The 17,215-nt window shown below is 45.2% G+C and overlaps 1 protein-coding gene across 1 annotated transcript in view; it reads left to right on the top strand.

Moving 5' to 3' along the window:
• The window catches only part of ALS2 (alsin Rho guanine nucleotide exchange factor ALS2), a 155,501-nt gene that overhangs the window by 94,083 nt on the left and 44,203 nt on the right, over positions 1–17,215 (top strand). Inside the window, exon 22 of the mRNA XM_069733565.1 lies at positions 16,966–17,077. Within this exon, the coding sequence (XP_069589666.1) occupies positions 16,966–17,077 (112 nt within the window). The remainder of the gene's footprint in view (positions 1–16,965; positions 17,078–17,215) is intronic.

The raw sequence follows: 17,215 nt of genomic DNA, 5'->3' as shown, positions 1-17,215 counted from the left end.
AAAGTCGGAGATCGAGCAGCTGAGTATCCAGAGGGAAGTTCTCAGTCTTCTGGAAAAGAAAGTCATACAGGAAGTTCCGCAACAGGAAGAGACGAGGGGGTTTTATTCTCCGCTCTTTCTTCGAACGAAGCCGGACGGAACTTTCAGGGTAATAATAAATTTGAAACAACTAAACAAATACCTGGTGATAGAAAAATTCAAAATGGAAACAATAAAATCATGTGTCAGATCCCTTATCCCGTCTTGTTTCATGACTGTTATAGACTTAAAAGACGCATACTATCATGTGCCAATCCATCCGGAGTTCCGAAAATACCTCAGGGTTGCAGTAATGATACAAGGGAAACTGAAACATTACCAATACAGGGCTCTTCCATTTGGTCTAGCCATTGCCCCGAGGGTATTTACAAAATTAATGGCGGAAGTAATGGCCCATATAAGGGAACAAAACATATTGATTGTGCCTTATCTGGACGACCTCCTAGTGATGGGCAGTTCCTCTCTACATTGCAGCCAGCAACTAAACAGAGTGATGGTAGCCCTATCGAATCTAGGATGGTTTTTGAACCTGGAAAAGTCCAGGCTTATCCCGTCTCAAGTGCAGTTGTACTTAGGGATAGTAATAGACTCAACAAAGCAAGAATGTCGTCTGCCGGAAGAAAAAGTATCCAACATGATACATCTAGTGAATCAGTGAGTGTCTCTCCTCTGATCACTCTAAGGAGAGCCATGTCCATACTGGGGTCAATGACATCCTGTATCCCAGCGGTCCAGTGGGCTCAGAGCCACTCGAGAGATCTCCAGTGGGAAATACTAGAGGCGGTATCCCACGCAGGAGGAAATTTAGAGAAGCGATTAAAAATATCCTCTCGGACAAAAACTTCCTTAGCTTGGTGGACAAATCCGTCCAATCTCAGGAGGGGGGTTCCATGGGTGTGGCCGGTCTCGATAATCCTGACCACAGACGCAAGTCCTTGGGGGTGGGGGGCCCACCTAAACAGGCAAATTGCCCAAGGTCCTTGGTCAGGGGAAGAAAAAGACCTTACTTCAAACATGAAAGAGCTTTTAGCAGTTCAGTACGCCATCAATCATTTTTTAACATCCCTCCGTTCCCACCACGTGAGAGTACTGACGGACAACAGGGTGGTAGTAGCATATTTAAATCATCAGGGAGGGACGAGGTCTCAATCCCTAATGAAAGTAACAAATTTCATCATGTCACAAGCAGAAGCCAACTTGTCCTCCCTGACAGCCCTTCACATAAAAGGGTCAGCAAATCAAACTGCAGATTTTCTAAGCAGAACCCAATTAAAACAGGGGGAATGGGAATTAAATACAAAAATATTCAAACGCATAGTGGATCTTTGGGGGGCCCCGGATATAGATCTATTTGCAAACAATCAAAATTGGAAAACTGAGGCCTTCTGCTCGATAGATCCTCGGGGGAGTCCAGTGGCTATAGACGCGTTGTTAATTCCATGGAAGTTCCATCTAGCTTATGTGTTTCCTTCGATAGCTCTAATTCCCTTAGTCTTGAAGAAAATCAGGGAGGACAGAGCCAAAGTGATATTGATAGCTCCGTTCTGGCCGAAAAGAGTATGGTTCCCATGGTTACGCCTAATGTCTATAGCGGATCCATGGGTACTCCCAGATATCCCAGACCTTCTGCATCAAGGGCCAGTGAATCACCCACAAATAAAAAGTTTGCATATGACGGCCTGGCCTTTGAAAGGGAACTGTTAACAAAAAGGGGGTTTTCTTCAAATCTAATTTCTACCCTGCTGGCCAGTAGAAAACCAATAACTACCAGAGCATACGGCAAAGTCTGGAAAAAGTTCCTCTCCACGTCAGGGGTTATCCTATCAAATCAGATGCCAATTCAGGAAATTCTAGAATTTCTTCAAAAAGGATTAGAGAAAGGCCTAGCAACAAACACTCTGAAAGTTCAGATTGCAGCATTGGGTGCCCTTTACAACCAGGATTTGGCGGGGAATCACTGGGTAAAAAGATTTATTAGAGCATCTACTAGGTCCAGACCAGTTATACATCTCACCGCTCCTCCCTGGGATTTGAACCTAGTCCTTTCAGCTCTAACTAAAGCACCGTTTGAACCTTTATCTCAGGCTTCATTGAAAATAATATCCTTGAAAACCTGTTTATTGGTGGCTCTAACCTCAGCCCGCAGGATTAGGGTACCGTCACACTATACGATTTACCTACGATCACGACCAGCGATATGACCTGGCCGTGATCGTAGGTAAATCGTAGTGTGGTCACTGGAGAGCTGTCACACAGACAGCTCTCCAGCAACCAACGATGCCGAGGTCCCTGGGTAACCAGGGTAAACATCGGGTAACTAAGCGCAGGGCCGCGCTTAGTTACCCGATGTTTACCCTGGTTACAAGCGTTAAACTAAAAAAAAAAAAACAGCACATACTTACATTCTGGTGTCCGTCAGGTCCCTTGCCGTCTGCTTCCCGCACTCAGTGACTGCCGGCCGTAAAGTGAAAGCACAGCCGCTGTGCTCTGCTTTCACTTTACGGCCGGCAGTGTCAGTGCGGAAAGCAGACGGCAAGGGACCTGACGGACACCAGAATGTAAGTATGTGCTGTTTTTTTTTTTTTTAGTTTAACGCTTGTAACCAGGGTAAACATCGGGTAACTAAGCGCTGTCCTGCGCTTAGTTACCCGATGTTTACCCTGGTTACAAGCGAACGCATCGCTGGATCGCATCGCTAGATCGGTGTCACACACACCGATCTAGCGATGACAGCGGGAGATCCAGCGATGAAAGAAAGTTCTAAACGATCTGCTACGACGTACGATTCTCAGCAGGATCCCTGATCGCTGCTGCGTGTCAGACACAGCGATATCGTAACGATATCGCTGGAACGTCACGAATCGTACCGTCGTAGCGATCGAAATGTTATAGTGTGACGGTACCCTTAGTGATTTGCAGGCCTTATCAGCTTACCCACCTCTGACCCAAATATTAGATGACAGAGTAATCCTTAGAACTGACCCTTCTTATCTCCCCAAAGTGGCGTCAAAATTCCACAGATCTCAAGAGATAGCTTTACCATCTTTTTGCCCTAATCCTAAAAACAAAAAAGAGGAGGCTCTACACACACTAGATGTAAAGAGATGTCTAACACACTATCGAACAGCCACAAGGGAGTGTAGGAAAGGGAGGGCTCTGTTTGTCTGCTTTCAGGGACCAAATAAGGGTCACAAAGCATCGAAAGCCACGTTGGCAAGGTGGGTAAGAGATGCCATCACGATGTCATATACCTCATCCGGGGAGCAAGTTCCAGACACAATTAAAGCCAATTCAACCAGGTCGGTGGCAACCTCTTGGGCAGAACATGGTGGAGCATCAATAGATCAAATATGTAGAGCAGCCACTTGGTCTTCCCCCTCTACATTCTTCAAGCACTATCAGCTTAATCTATCTTCTCCCTCAGACTTAACTTTTGGTAGGAGAGTTCTTGAGGCAGTAGTCCCACCCTAAATTCTCATTCTTTGAAATTCTCTCGGTAGTGCCGTCATGGGGTAAGAGAATATCGTAGTTACTTACCGATAACGGTATTTCTCTGATCCCATGACGGCACCTGTATATTCCCTCCCTTCACGTATGGGTGTACACACTACTAATATTTTAAGTCACGAGGTGTCAAAAAAAAAAAAAAAATATATATATATATATATATATCTCTAGATAAAGATATAGATATATAATATATATATATGTGTGTGTGTGTATGTATGTATGTAATATATATATATATATATATATATATATATATATATATATATATATATATATATATATATATATATATATATATATATAATGAGCTTATATAAGTTTATATAGTTATGATTTGTTGTGTACAAATAACCAATTGAGTTACAGCAGAAATTCCCTGCAAGGCTCTGTAAACCAACTGAGGTGGAGGAGAGGTCCCGCCTTTTTAACCTGTGGGTTTCCTGTCCCTGAGGGCGGATCCCTCTCTCTCGGTAGTGCCGTCATGGGATCAGAGGAAATACCGTTATCGGTAAGTAACTACGATATTCTTGGTCCTGCTGCCAGAATTGGCGCCTGTGCTTTCCGGCGCCATTTTCTTGAAGACTGCAGTGTGTCTTCAAGAAAATGGCTCCGGAAAGCGCGGACTGCGCAGGCGCCGATTTCACCAGCAGGAGGACCAAGAAAATGGCGGAAAGGAATCAGGTGGCGCAAGTAACAAATTGCTGTGGCATGAGGCTGTGGCACTTCATGCCACAGCTATTTGTTACTTACGCCACCTGATACGGGGCATATACTATGAAGCAGCGTATGGGGCATATGGATGGGAGCAGCAAATTAAAGAACGGTGGCGCAGGATGGGAGCAGCACATGACAGAATAGGGCAGCACATGACAGAACGGGGGTGCAGGATGGCTGCAGCACATGACAGAACGGGGGTGCAGGATGGCTGCAGCACATGACAGAACGGGGGTGCAGGATGGCTGCAGCACATCACAGAACGGGGTGCAGGATGGAAGCAGCACATGACAGAACGGGGGCGTAGGATGGGAGCAGCACATGACAGAACGGGGGCGCAGAATGGGAGCAGCAAATGACAGAATGGAGGCGCAGGATGGGAGCAGCACATGACAGAATGGGGGTGCAGGATGGGAGCAGCACATGACAGAATGGGGGGGCGCAGGATGGGAACAGCACATGACAGAATGGGGGCACAGGATGTGGGCGCAGGATGGGAGCAGCACATGACAGAACGGGGGCGCAGGATGGGGGCAGCAAATGATAGAATGGAGGCGCAGGATGGGAGCAGCACATGACAGAACGGGGGCGCAGGATGGGAACAGCACTTGACAGAATGGGGGCGCAGGATGGAGCAGCACATGTCAGAATGGGGGCGCAGGATGGAGCAGCACATACCAGGATGGAGACCATATACCAATATAAATGCTCGCCACCCGGGCGTAGAACGGGTTCAATAGCTAGTACAACATACAGCTGTACAATATTGCAATGTATTACACCAGTGGTCAAAGAATCAAGTGTTCATGTTTCCTTCAGGATATGCATGTCAAACTCCACCAAATGTCAACTAGAGCTGACCCCCAACGTAGACAATGCATGCTAATACTAGAAACTCCTCCTTTCTGGTTCGGCACACTCTCATGCCATGATTTAATATAGTTTTAATAAACCGTGAATAAACCAAATAAAAAAAAAGTATATAAAATATATAATTTTATTAAGTCATAATATTAAAATATAAGACAATAAAAATACATAAAGGATGGAGGGAAACAAAACAACAAAATATACGGAAACCACTGCACAAAGAAGTTAGTAATGGGTATAATTATTTTTATTATTGTACATTTCCTGGTCACCACCTGACAGCACCATGGAGGACGTCCTTCCTATCCACAGTGGGACAGGAAACCACGAGAGTTTAAAAGGACCCTCCCCCTTCCACCCTTCAGTGTTTTTCCTGTCCCACTGTGGATGGGAACGACGAGAGATTCGCTGTCCCTACAGAGAGTGTGGATCGGGGGGGCTCGGCCTCTTCCTTCCCGCTGGATGTCCTCTGTATTGCTGACACCCTAGAAACCGGGTCCCTCGGCAGCACCAGTGCAGCGCTGCTCCTGGTAGAAGGTCGCTTCCCCCTGGGGGCTCTCGACCTTGGATGACGGCCCAAGACATACCTGCATGTTGTCCCTGCAAGGGTGCACCCTTCGCAGGTGTTCGGGGCCGGGAGGAAGCAGGCTCAGCAGAACGCTGGAGAACGCCGGGCGCCGGGTATTTCGGCGGTGAACAGGGGCGCAATCAACTTCCGGTTCACCGCGGCCGCGTCACTTCCGGGTCGCGGTCGACCAAGGGGCGGTCATCTTCTTCGCTCCTGTGAGAGCGCTGGGACACAGGAACAGGATAAAAGGTATGTGTGGTAGCGTGCACTAGGCACCGCAGTCAGCAGTGTAGAATGGAGGAACAAAGTACACCGGCAGTCAGCACGGAAGTCCCGGGGAAACAGGAATCCCTGGCTCATGTGAGTCTCCACTAGGAGGTGTGTTTCTCTAAGCCCCTATTAAAGATACCATCAGTGGTCCTTTTATTTTTATTTCAGGGGCGTCCTTCATCTGGGGATAAGAAGGCGGGCAGATCTAAAAAGTGTCCTATCTGTGCCACAAAACTTAGTGTCTCGTGGCAAAAGCCTCTCTGCGACTCCTGCACCGCTCGTATTGTGGGAGAAGAACAGGCCTCCCTAATAACGAGCATGAGGGCCATGGTTAGAGAGGAAGTACAGGCCTCAATATCTAACTTATCTGCCTCCCAGTCGATCCAGCCTGACTTCCAGGATCCTCCCAAGTCTAAGAAAAGACAGAGGGAATCCGATCTGTCATCAGAAGACAGCCTTTCCGAATCTGATATGGAGGAAGAGGAGGAATTGTGTAGAGACCCTCCTCATAGGGGGAAAAAGTATCTATTTTCCTCTAATGATATTGATGAGCTGCTGAATGCGGTGAGACAAACTATGCAAATTGAGGAACCTTCATCCTCTCAGTCTATCCAAGATGAGATGTTCGGGGGGGCTGCGCTCGCAGACTTCAAAAGTTTTCCCGGTTAATGCCAACATTCGGTGAGTCTGAGTTGCTAGTCTCAGCTTTGCTTCAGCTTGCAGCTGTTAACCCTTTCTTCACCTCTTCCTGCCTCTCAATGATCTTGGAGGAGTAGGAGGAGGCAGAAAAGAGGATATCTATTCCGAGAGACTTTAGGCTTCGTCTTCCCTTTGACCATGATGAGGTTAAAGACTGGGAAGATATTCCGAAGATTGACATCCCACTAGCGAAGGTGTCTAAAAGAACTGCCATACCATTTGAGGACTCCTCAAACTTGAAGGAGCCTATGGACAGAAAGGCTGATGGTCTCCTAAAGAAAGCTTGGGAAAGTTCGGCCGCAGTGATCCGCACAAATATAGCGGCAACATCTGTGGCGAGAGCAATGCATCTATGAGTTGACGACTTAAAGGATCAGTTGTCAGCCAAGACCCCTAGGGAGACTATTATAAATGCTATCCCTTTACTGAAACTAGCTACGGGGTTTCTGGCAGATGCTACTGCCGAATCGGTCAGATTCACGGCTAGGGGGCAATCATTATCGAATGCGGCCCGTCGGGCTATATGGTTGAAAAGCTGGTCAGGAGATGTTCCTTCCAAGAACAAATTATGTTCCATTCCCTTTTCAGGAGGTAGAGTGTTCGGGCCCATATTAGATGATATTCTAGATAAGGCCTCTGATGAAAAGAAAGGGTTTCCAGAGGAGAAAAAGAGGAAGTTCCAGCCCTTTCGTAGGCCTTATCATAGTCAGCGATCAGACTATAGGGGTAAAGGTAAACAAGGGAGATGGAGCTACCAGAAAGGGGGAGAGAATAGGAACCGAAATAAAGATCCAGGTTGCTCAAACTTTTGATCTGAGTTCCGGAGAAAATGACGCCACCAGAATAGGGGGTCGATTGTTGAACTACCTGGGGGAGTGGGAAAAAATTACTTCAAGTCCGTGGGTCCTTCAGGTTATATCTCAGGGGTACGGGATAGAGTTCGACTCCCTTCCCCCAGAAAGGTATCTCGTTTCCAACGCCCGTCTCTCTTCGACTTCACCAATGTGGTCAGACATTCAGGATCTTCTTCGGATGGGGGCAATATCTCCTGTACCTCCCCACCAATTAGGAACAGGCCACTACTCGGGTCTCTTTTCTATAAAAAAAACCATCAGGAGAGTCCCGTACCATCATAAATCTAAAGCCGCTAAACAAATGGGTACAGTACAAAAGGTTCAAGATGGAGTCCATTCGCTCCACGATTCCCCTGTTAGGGAAAGATGTGGTAATGTGCACTTTGGACTTAAAAAGTGCATATTATCACGTGCCAATTACATAGTAACATAGTAACATAGTAACATAGTTAGTAAGGCCGAAAAAAGACATTTGTCCATCCAGTTCAGCCTATATTCCGTCATAATAAATCCCCAGATCTACGTCCTTTTACAGAACCTAATAATTGTATGATACAATATTGTTCTGCTCCAGGAAGACATCCAGGCCTCTCTTGAACCCCTCGACTGAGTTCGCCATCACCACCTCCTCAGGCAAGCAATTCCAGATTCTCAATGCCCTAACAGTAAAGAATCCTCTTCTATGTTGGTGGAAAAACCTTCTCTCCTCCAGACGCAAAGAATGCCCCCTTGTGCCCGTCACCTTCCTTGGTATAAACAGATCCTCAGCGAGATATTTGTATTGTCCCCTTATATACTTATACATGGTTATTAGATCGCCCCTCAGTCGTCTTTTTTCTAGACTAAATAATCCTAATTTCGCTAATCTATCTGGGTATTGTAGTTCTCCCATCCCCTTTATTAATTTTGTTGCCCTCCTTTGTACTCTCTCTAGTTCCATTATATCCTTCCTGAGCACCGGTGCCCAAAACTGGACACAGTACTCCATGTGCGGTCTAACTAGGGATTTGTACAGAGGCAGTATAATGCTCTCATCATGTGTATCCAGACCTCTTTTAATGCACCCCATGATCCTGTTTGCCTTGGCAGCTGCTGCCTGGCACTGGCTGCTCCAGGTAAGTTTATCATTAACTAGGATCCCCAAGTCCTTCTCCCTGTCAGATTTACCCAGTGGTTTCCCGTTCAGTGTGTAATGGTGATATTGATTCCTTCTTCCCATGTGTATAACCTTACATTTATCATTGTTAAACCTCATCTGCCACCTTTCAGCCCAAGTTTCCAACTTATCCAGATCCATCTGTAGCAGAATACTATCTTCTCTTGTATTACCTGCTTTACATAGTTTTGTATCATCTGCAAATATCGATATTTTACTGTGTAAACCTTCTACCAGATCATTAATGAATATGTTGAAGAGAACAGGTCCCAATACTGACCCCTGCGGTACCCCACTGGTCACAGCGACCCAGTTAGAGACTATACCATTTATAACCACCCTCTGCTTTCTATCACTAAGCCAGTTACTAACCCATTTACACACATTTTCCCCCAGACCAAGCATTCTCATTTTGTGTACCAACCTCTTGTGCGGCACGGTATCAAACGCTTTGGAAAAATCGAGATATACCACGTCCAATGACTCACCGTGGTCCAGCCTATAGCTTACCTCTTCATAAAAATTGATTAGATTGGTTTGACAGGAGCGATTTCTCATAAACCCATGCTGATATGGAGTTAAACAGTTATTCTCATTGAGATAATCCAGAATAACATCCCTCAGAAACCCTTCAAATATTTTACCAACAATAGAGGTTAGACTTACTGGCCTATAATTTCCAGGTTCACTTTTAGAGCCCTTTTTGAATATTGGCACCACATTTGCTATGCGCCAGTCCTGCGGAACAGACCCTGTCGCTATAGAGTCCCTAAAAATAAGAAATAATGGTTTATCTATTACATTACTTAGTTCCCTTAGTACTCGTGGGTGTATGCCATCCGGACCCGGAGATTTATCTATTTTAATCTTATTTAGCCGGTTTCGCACCTCTTCTTGGGTTAGATTGGTGACCCTTAATATAGGGTTTTCATTGTTTCTTGGGATTTCACCTAGCATTTCATTTTCCACCGTGAATACCGTGGAGAAGAAGGTGTTTAATATGTTAGCTTTTTCCTCGTCATCTACAACCATTCTTTCCTCACTATTTTTTAAGGGGCCTACATTTTCAGTTTTTATTCTTTTACTATTGATATAGTTGAAGAACAGTTTGGGATTAGTTTTACTCTCCTTAGCAATGTGCTTCTCTGTTTCCTTTTTGGCAGCTTTAATTAGTTTTTTAGATAAAGTATTTTTCTCCCTATAGTTTTTTAGAGCTTCAATGGTGCCATCCTGCTTTAGTAGTGCAAATGCTTTCTTTTTACTGTTAATTGCCTGTCTTACTTCTTTGTTTAGCCACATTGGGTTTTTCCTATTTCTAGTCCTTTTATTCCCACAAGGTATAAACCGCTTACACTGCCTATTTAGGATGTTCTTAAACATTTCCCATTTATTATCTGTATTCTCATTTCTGAGGATATTGTCCCAGTCTACCAGATTAAGGGCATCTCTAAGCTGGTCAAACTTTGCCTTCCTAAAGTTCAGTGTTTTTGTGACTCCCTGACAAGTCCCCCTAGTGAAAGACAGGTGAAACTGTTCAATATTGTGGTCGCTATTTCCTAGATGCCCAACCACCTGCAGATTTGTTATTCTGTCAGGTCTATTAGATAGTATTAGGTCTAAAAGTGCTGCTCCTCTGGTTGGATTCTGCACCAATTGTGAAAGATAATTTTTCTTGGTTATTAGCAGAAACCTGTTGCCTTTATGGGTTTCACAGGTTTCTGTTTCCCAGTTAATATCCGGGTAGTTAAAGTCCCCCATAACCAGGACCTCATTATGGGTTGCAGCTTCATCTATCTGCTTTAGAAGTAGACTTTCCAATTCTTTCTCATCATCAGAAGTTCCTAAGATTTGCAGTAGAAAAGGAGGGGTCAGTCTTCCACTATCAATTCTGTTGCCTTCCATTCGGATTGGCGTTGGCCCCAAGAGTTTTTACAAAACTCATCACGGAGATCGTATCCTATCTAAGGAGGCGGGATATCATTATAATACCATATCTAGACGATTTCCTGTTGGTGGCAGATTCGGTGGGGCAACTCAATGTCGATTCTCAAATAGTGATCTCCACACTGCAGAATTTAGGTTGGGTGTTGAATTGGGAAAAATCACACCTAACCCCAAGATCAAGGAGGCAGTTTCTAGGTGTAATACTAGATTCATAAAGGCACAGATGATTGGCCTCGGGGAGACCAAAACATCCAACACTGCGGAGACACCATCACGTGTTTCTCAACGCAGTGATTCCAGAACACTGCCCCCATCCCTTATGGGAAATATGCAGATGCAGGTAAAGAAGCTGCGGAGACACCATCACGTGTTTCTCGACGCAAGCAGTGAATAGCCAGGCCTTTCCCCGGGAAGGAACAACCACGGGAAGGGCAGCATCCTATGAAGGAAAGCCACCTATGCCAAGCATGGTATCCATCCACAGACAGCTGTTTCGGGGTGTTTGCCCCTCATCAGTGTGGAGTAGGAATCTGGCTATTAGGAGCAGTGCCTAGTAAAAAGGCTATAAAGGCACAGATGATTGGCCTCGGGGAGACCAAAACATCCAACACTGCGGAGACACCATCACGTGTTTCTCAACGCAGTGATTCCAGAACACTGCCCCCATCCCTTATGGGAAATATGCAGATGCAGGTAAAGAAGCTGCGGAGACACCATCACGTGTTTCTCGACGCAAGCAGTGAATAGCCAGGCCTTTCCCCGGGAAGGAACAACCACGGGAAGGGCAGCATCCTATGAAAGAAAGCCACCTATGCCAAGCATGGTATCCATCCACAGACAGCTGTTTCGGGGTGTTTGCCCCTCATCAGTGTGGAGTAGGAATCTGGCTATTAGGAGCAGTGCCTAGTAAAAAGGCTATAAAGGCACAGATGATTGGCCTCGGGGAGACCAAAACATCCAACACTGCGGAGACACCATCACGTGTTTCTCAACGCAGTGATTCCAGAACACTGCCCCCATCCCTTATGGGAAATATGCAGATGCAGGTAAAGAAGCTGCGGAGACACCATCACGTGTTTCTCGACGCAAGCAGTGAATAGCCAGGCCTTTCCCCGGGAAGGAACAACCACGGGAAGGGCAGCATCCTATGAAGGAAAGCCACCTATGCCAAGCATGGTATCCATCCACAGACAGCTGTTTCGGGGTGTTTGCCCCTCATCAGTGTGGAGTAGGAATCTGGCTATTAGGAGCAGTGCCTAGTAAAAAGGCTATAAAGGCACAGATGATTGGCCTCGGGGAGACCAAAACATCCAACACTGCGGAGACACCATCACGTGTTTCTCAACGCAGTGATTCCAGAACACTGCCCCCATCCCTTATGGGAAATATGCAGATGCAGGTAAAGAAGCTGCGGAGATGGGGGCAGTGTTCTGGAATCACTGCGTTGAGAAACACGTGATGGTGTCTCCGCAGTGTTGGATGTTTTGGTCTCCCCGAGGCCAATCATCTGTGCCTTTTATAGCCTTTTTACTAGGCACTGCTCCTAATAGCCAGATTCCTACTCCACACTGATGAGGGGCAAACACCCCGAAACAGCTGTCTGTGGATGGATACCATGCTTGGCATAGGTGGCTTTCCTTCATAGGATGCTGCCCTTCCCGTGGTTGTTCCTTCCCGGGGAAAGGCCTGGCTATTCACTGCTTGCGTCGAGAAACACGTGATGGTGTCTCCGCAGCTTCTTTACCTGCATCTGCATATTTCCCATAAGGGATGGGGGCAGTGTTCTGGAATCACTGCGTTGAGAAACACGTGATGGTGTCTCCGCAGTGTTGGATGTTTTGGTCTCCCCGAGGCCAATCATCTGTGCCTTTATAGCCTTTTTACTAGGCACTGCTCCTAATAGCCAGATTCCTACTCCACACTGATGAGGGGCAAACACCCCGAAACAGCGGTCTGTGGATGGATACCATGCTTGGCATAGGTGGCTTTCCTTCATAGGATGCTGCCCTTCCCGTGGTTGTTCCTTCCCGGGGAAAGGCCTGGCTATTCACTGCTTGCGTCGAGAAACACGTGATGGTGTCTCCGCAGCTTCTTTACCTGTAATACTAGATTCAAACATCAGGGAATCGTTTCTTCCAGACAAGAGGAGATCAGATCTGATAAAGAAAGTTCAACAGTTTGCAAGATCTCGGGTAACAATAAGAGACGCTATGAAGATCCTGGGTCTGATGACAGCCTGTATCCCTTGTGTCAGCTGGAGCCAATTCCATTCCCGTCAGTTGCAGAAAGCGGTTCTAGTAACATGGGACAGAAGACAGTCTTCGTTGGACAGACAGTTTGTCCTATCCTATCGGGTCAGAGAATCCCTACGATGGTGGACTGTGTCAGAGAACCTTCAGGTGGGGGTCCCATGGATCCAGACCCCAGCAGTCACGGTAACCACGGACGCAAGTCTACAAGGTTGGGGCGGCCAGGTACTCGGAAGATACTACCAAGGACAATGGAGTTTGGAAGAGGGCAACAATTCCTCAAACCACAGAGAACTACATGCGGTTTGGAAGGTTTTGTGTTCAGCCCGGTCCCTAGTAAAGAACAAACATCTGAAGATCTTATCAGACAACACGACGGCGGTGGCTTTCCTTCGCCATCAGGGGGGCCCAAGGCATCCGAAGCTTCAACATCTGGCGGATCAAATTTTCGCATGGGCGGAAAGATCGGTACTTTAGATTTCGGCTGTTCACTTAGAAGGCGCAAGAAACCAGGTTGCGGATTTTCTGAGCAGGGAAAAACTATCACCCACAGAGTGGGAACTGAACAGCAAGATTTTCAATACCCTGTGTCAGCGTTGGGGAACCCCGACTGTGGACCTATTTGCAACCAGAAGGAATGCAAAAATAAAAACCTTTTTTTCACTAAACCCTCAAGAGAATCCAGCAGGGGTAGATGCCCTTTCCCAGTCATGGAGCAGAGGGCTGCTATACGCCATTCCCCCTCTGGCATTAGTACCAAGGGTCCTCAGAAAAATTTGCGAGGACAGAGCTCGAGTGATTTTGGTGGTCCCTTTCTGGGCCCGAAGAAGCTGGTTTCCCCTTCTAAGAAAGCTGGCAGTGGACAGTCCTTACCATCTTTCAGTCATGAGGGACTTACTTTCTCAGGGTCCGATCCTTCATCAGAACCCAGGGAATCTGCAGTTAGCAGCATGGATCCTGAACGGCAGATCCTAAGGTCAAAGGGCCTATCAGAAGGGGTGATTTCCATCCTAAAAGCAAGTAGGAAGCCGGTGACTTCGATGATATATCTCAAAATCTGGAAGAGATTCTGCAGTTTTTGTGGAGACACAACAATCGATATTGATCACCCCAACATACCTAGAATTCTTGATTTCTTACAGCAGGGCTTCAATAAGGGGCTTAAACCGAGTACTTTGAGGGTTCAGATAGCAGCCCTCAGTGTATTTTACGACTCTTCCCTTGCTGCTCACCCTTGGATCGCTCGTTTTTCTAGAGCGGTCATGAGACTAAGACCTCTAATCAGGAGGACGGTTCCTCCTTGGGACCTTAATTTAGTCCTTAATGAATTATGTAAAGAGCCCTTTGATATAGAGAAGGAGATAAACATTGCTAATCTTTCCCTAAAAACAGTTTTCTTAGTGGCCATTACATCAGCCAAAAGATTGGGGGAGCTTCAGGCCCTATCCATCCAGAACCCTTATCTACAAGTATTTGATGATAGGTTGGTTTTAAGGCTTGACCCAGGTTTTCTTCCCAAGGTAGTTTGTCTCAAATATTAACCAAGAAGTTGTTCTTCCGTCTTTTTGCCAGTTCCCTAAGAATCAAAAAGAATCTTTTTTCCATAACTTAGATGTTAGGGAAACAGTACTTAAATACCTAGACATGACTAGGGCCTGGAGACGAGATAATAATCTTTGTCTTGTACGGGGGTCCTAATAAAGGGAAGAAAGCATCAAAATCCACTATTGCTAGATGGATTGGATCCACTATTAGTCTAGCCTATCAGGCACAGGGAAAAGATCCTCCAGATAGCCTTAAAGCTCACTCATCTAGGGCTATGGCCGCATCTTGGGCAGAAAAAGGGGGGGCCTCGATAGATCAGATTTGCAAGGCAGCATCTTGGTCTAACATTAGCACCTTTTCAAAACACTACAAATTAGATGTAGTCTCTTCCCAATTAGCTTTTGGTAGGAAGGTGCTTCAGGCGGTAGTCCCACCCTAGTGCAGGAAGTCTCCTTTGGTACTTCTCCATGGTGCTGTCAGGTGGTGACCTGGAAAACGGTAATTAATCTTACTGATGATTGTATTTCCAGGAATCCATCCTGACAGCACGGATAGTTCCCTCCCTAATGCAAATATGTGTTATCCTTATGTGAAGTAACATTTGTATTAATCTTGTTATGTTCAAAATAAATTTTTCTGTTTGCATCCATCCAGATGTGTTACTTTGGAAAAGCACTGAAGGGTGGAAGGGGGAGGGTCCTATTAAACTCTCGTGGTTTCCTGTCCCACTGTGGATAAGAAGGACGTCCTCCATGGTGCTGTCAGGATGGATTCCTGGAAATACAATTATCGGTAAGATTAATTACCGTTTTTTATAGCGCCATTTATTCCATGGCGCATTACATGTGAAAAGGGGCCAAATATAGACAAATACAACTAAACATGAGCAAAAAACAAGGCACACAGGTACATAAGGAGGGAGGACCCTGCCCGCGAGGGCTCACAGTCAACAGGGATAATGCCTAAATAACATAGTAGTTCATAATAGACTTCCATACAATATTTAATATTATGACTTAATAAAATTATATATTTTATATACCTTTTTTTAATTTGGTTTATTCATTGTTTTGGAGGAGGTATAGCAATTGTGTTATGGTAAATATCCATACTAATGTTTAAAGGGTATCGTTTCTCCTTATGGAGAGTGACACCCCATCTCTGGCTTGTCAAGGTAAGGAGGCTTATTCGCCGTGCAATGCTCCTCTGGGAAATATAATATGCAAATTGCCTCTTCTGAGAAAAAGAGGACTTAAACTCTATAGCGCCACCTGTTGGAAGTAGCGATCCTACAAGTCACAATCAACCCTAGCCAAATCCGTTCTCATGCTTCGCACTGACGAGGGCCAACAGCCCAAAACACCGTGTCTGCGAATTGAGATACTGATTTGGCTTTTATCCTAAGTCATATTGCACGACTCGTTAAAGGGTTGATTGTGACTTGTAGGATCGCTACTTCCAACAGGTGGCGCTATAGAGTTTAAGTCCTCTTTTTCTCAGAAGAGGCAATTTGCACATACTAATGTTGTAATTTATTGGTGAGCTTGTCTCACCTTGGTTGTTTTATAATTTTAATAAACCACAAATGGATATGAATGACCTTGGAAGAGTATAAAAAAGGCCTAAAGGGGCAAAGCTCCACTAGAAATGACCCCTCTCTATCCTATCAATAAACCTTAAGCTTTAATGTACTACATAAAAATAATTATTTTATGGGTAATGATTTAAAATTATGATAATTTGCCAAAAATAGATTAGATTATACATGTATATCGAATAATCCAATTTACTTTTGGCAAATTAGGATTGTCATTTTCCTTTTTCTATAGGGTGATACATTATTTTAATATAGTACACTAAAAGCCGTGACCTGCTAGAGAGCGGTAATTTCTATTGGTGCTTAGCCCTATTTAGTCCTTTTTGGATCATGCCATGATTTATTTTATTGATCTAGTTCATGTATTCTCCTATTTGTTTGTTTTTTTGTACATTGCTATCCTTTCCCTAATTATTGTGATCTTAACTAGTGATGAGCGAGGATACTCGTTGCTCGAGTGGTCTCCGAGTATATGTTAGTGCTCGGAGATTTAGTTTTTGTCGACACAGCTGCATGATTTACGGCTGCTAGACAGTCTGAGTACATGTGGGATTTGCCTGGTTTCTGGGAATCCCCACATGTATTCAGGCTGTCTAGCAGCCGTAAATCATTCAGCTGTGTTGACAAAAACTAAATCTCCGATCACGCCGAAATAGTTGGAGATCACCCGAGCAACGAGTATACTTGCTCATCACTAATCTTAACCTTTTTGTTCACTCCCTAAAGAATGATAAAAAAATGTATACATTTGACATTTCCAGCATTGCAGTCACCCTCAGAGCAACCTTAATGTGTCATTCATACCTTATGTAAGCTGGGCAAAAATGCTTCTGGCCCTCAGTAAGGTGGGATGAGAAAAATTAAAGTGGTTCTCTTTATTGTTCCTGCTGAACACATACATGGTGCTGTGTCTCCATACTTTAGTAATAATGACTTGCTCTTTTTTCCAGGGGAGAAAAATACATGGGGCTCTGGCAAGATGACCTACGGCAAGGCATCGGACTTGTGGTGACTCAGTTTGGTTTATACTATGAAGGAGCTTTTAGTCTGAATAAGATGATGGTGAGTTAATACTGTATGTAAATGTATCCTAACCACAAACCATTACCTGGAAAGCAGCCGGATGACACAGATCTGTCGTCTTTTCCTTGGAGCTGTGGACTGGGGCGTATAAACTTAACTGCTACTTATGGTTTTCTC

The sequence above is a fragment of the Ranitomeya imitator genome, chromosome 7 (genome assembly GCF_032444005.1).
Source record: "Ranitomeya imitator isolate aRanImi1 chromosome 7, aRanImi1.pri, whole genome shotgun sequence".
NCBI classification, from domain to species: domain Eukaryota; kingdom Metazoa; phylum Chordata; class Amphibia; order Anura; family Dendrobatidae; genus Ranitomeya; species Ranitomeya imitator.
This window is presented reverse-complemented; position numbering and strand designations above follow the sequence as displayed.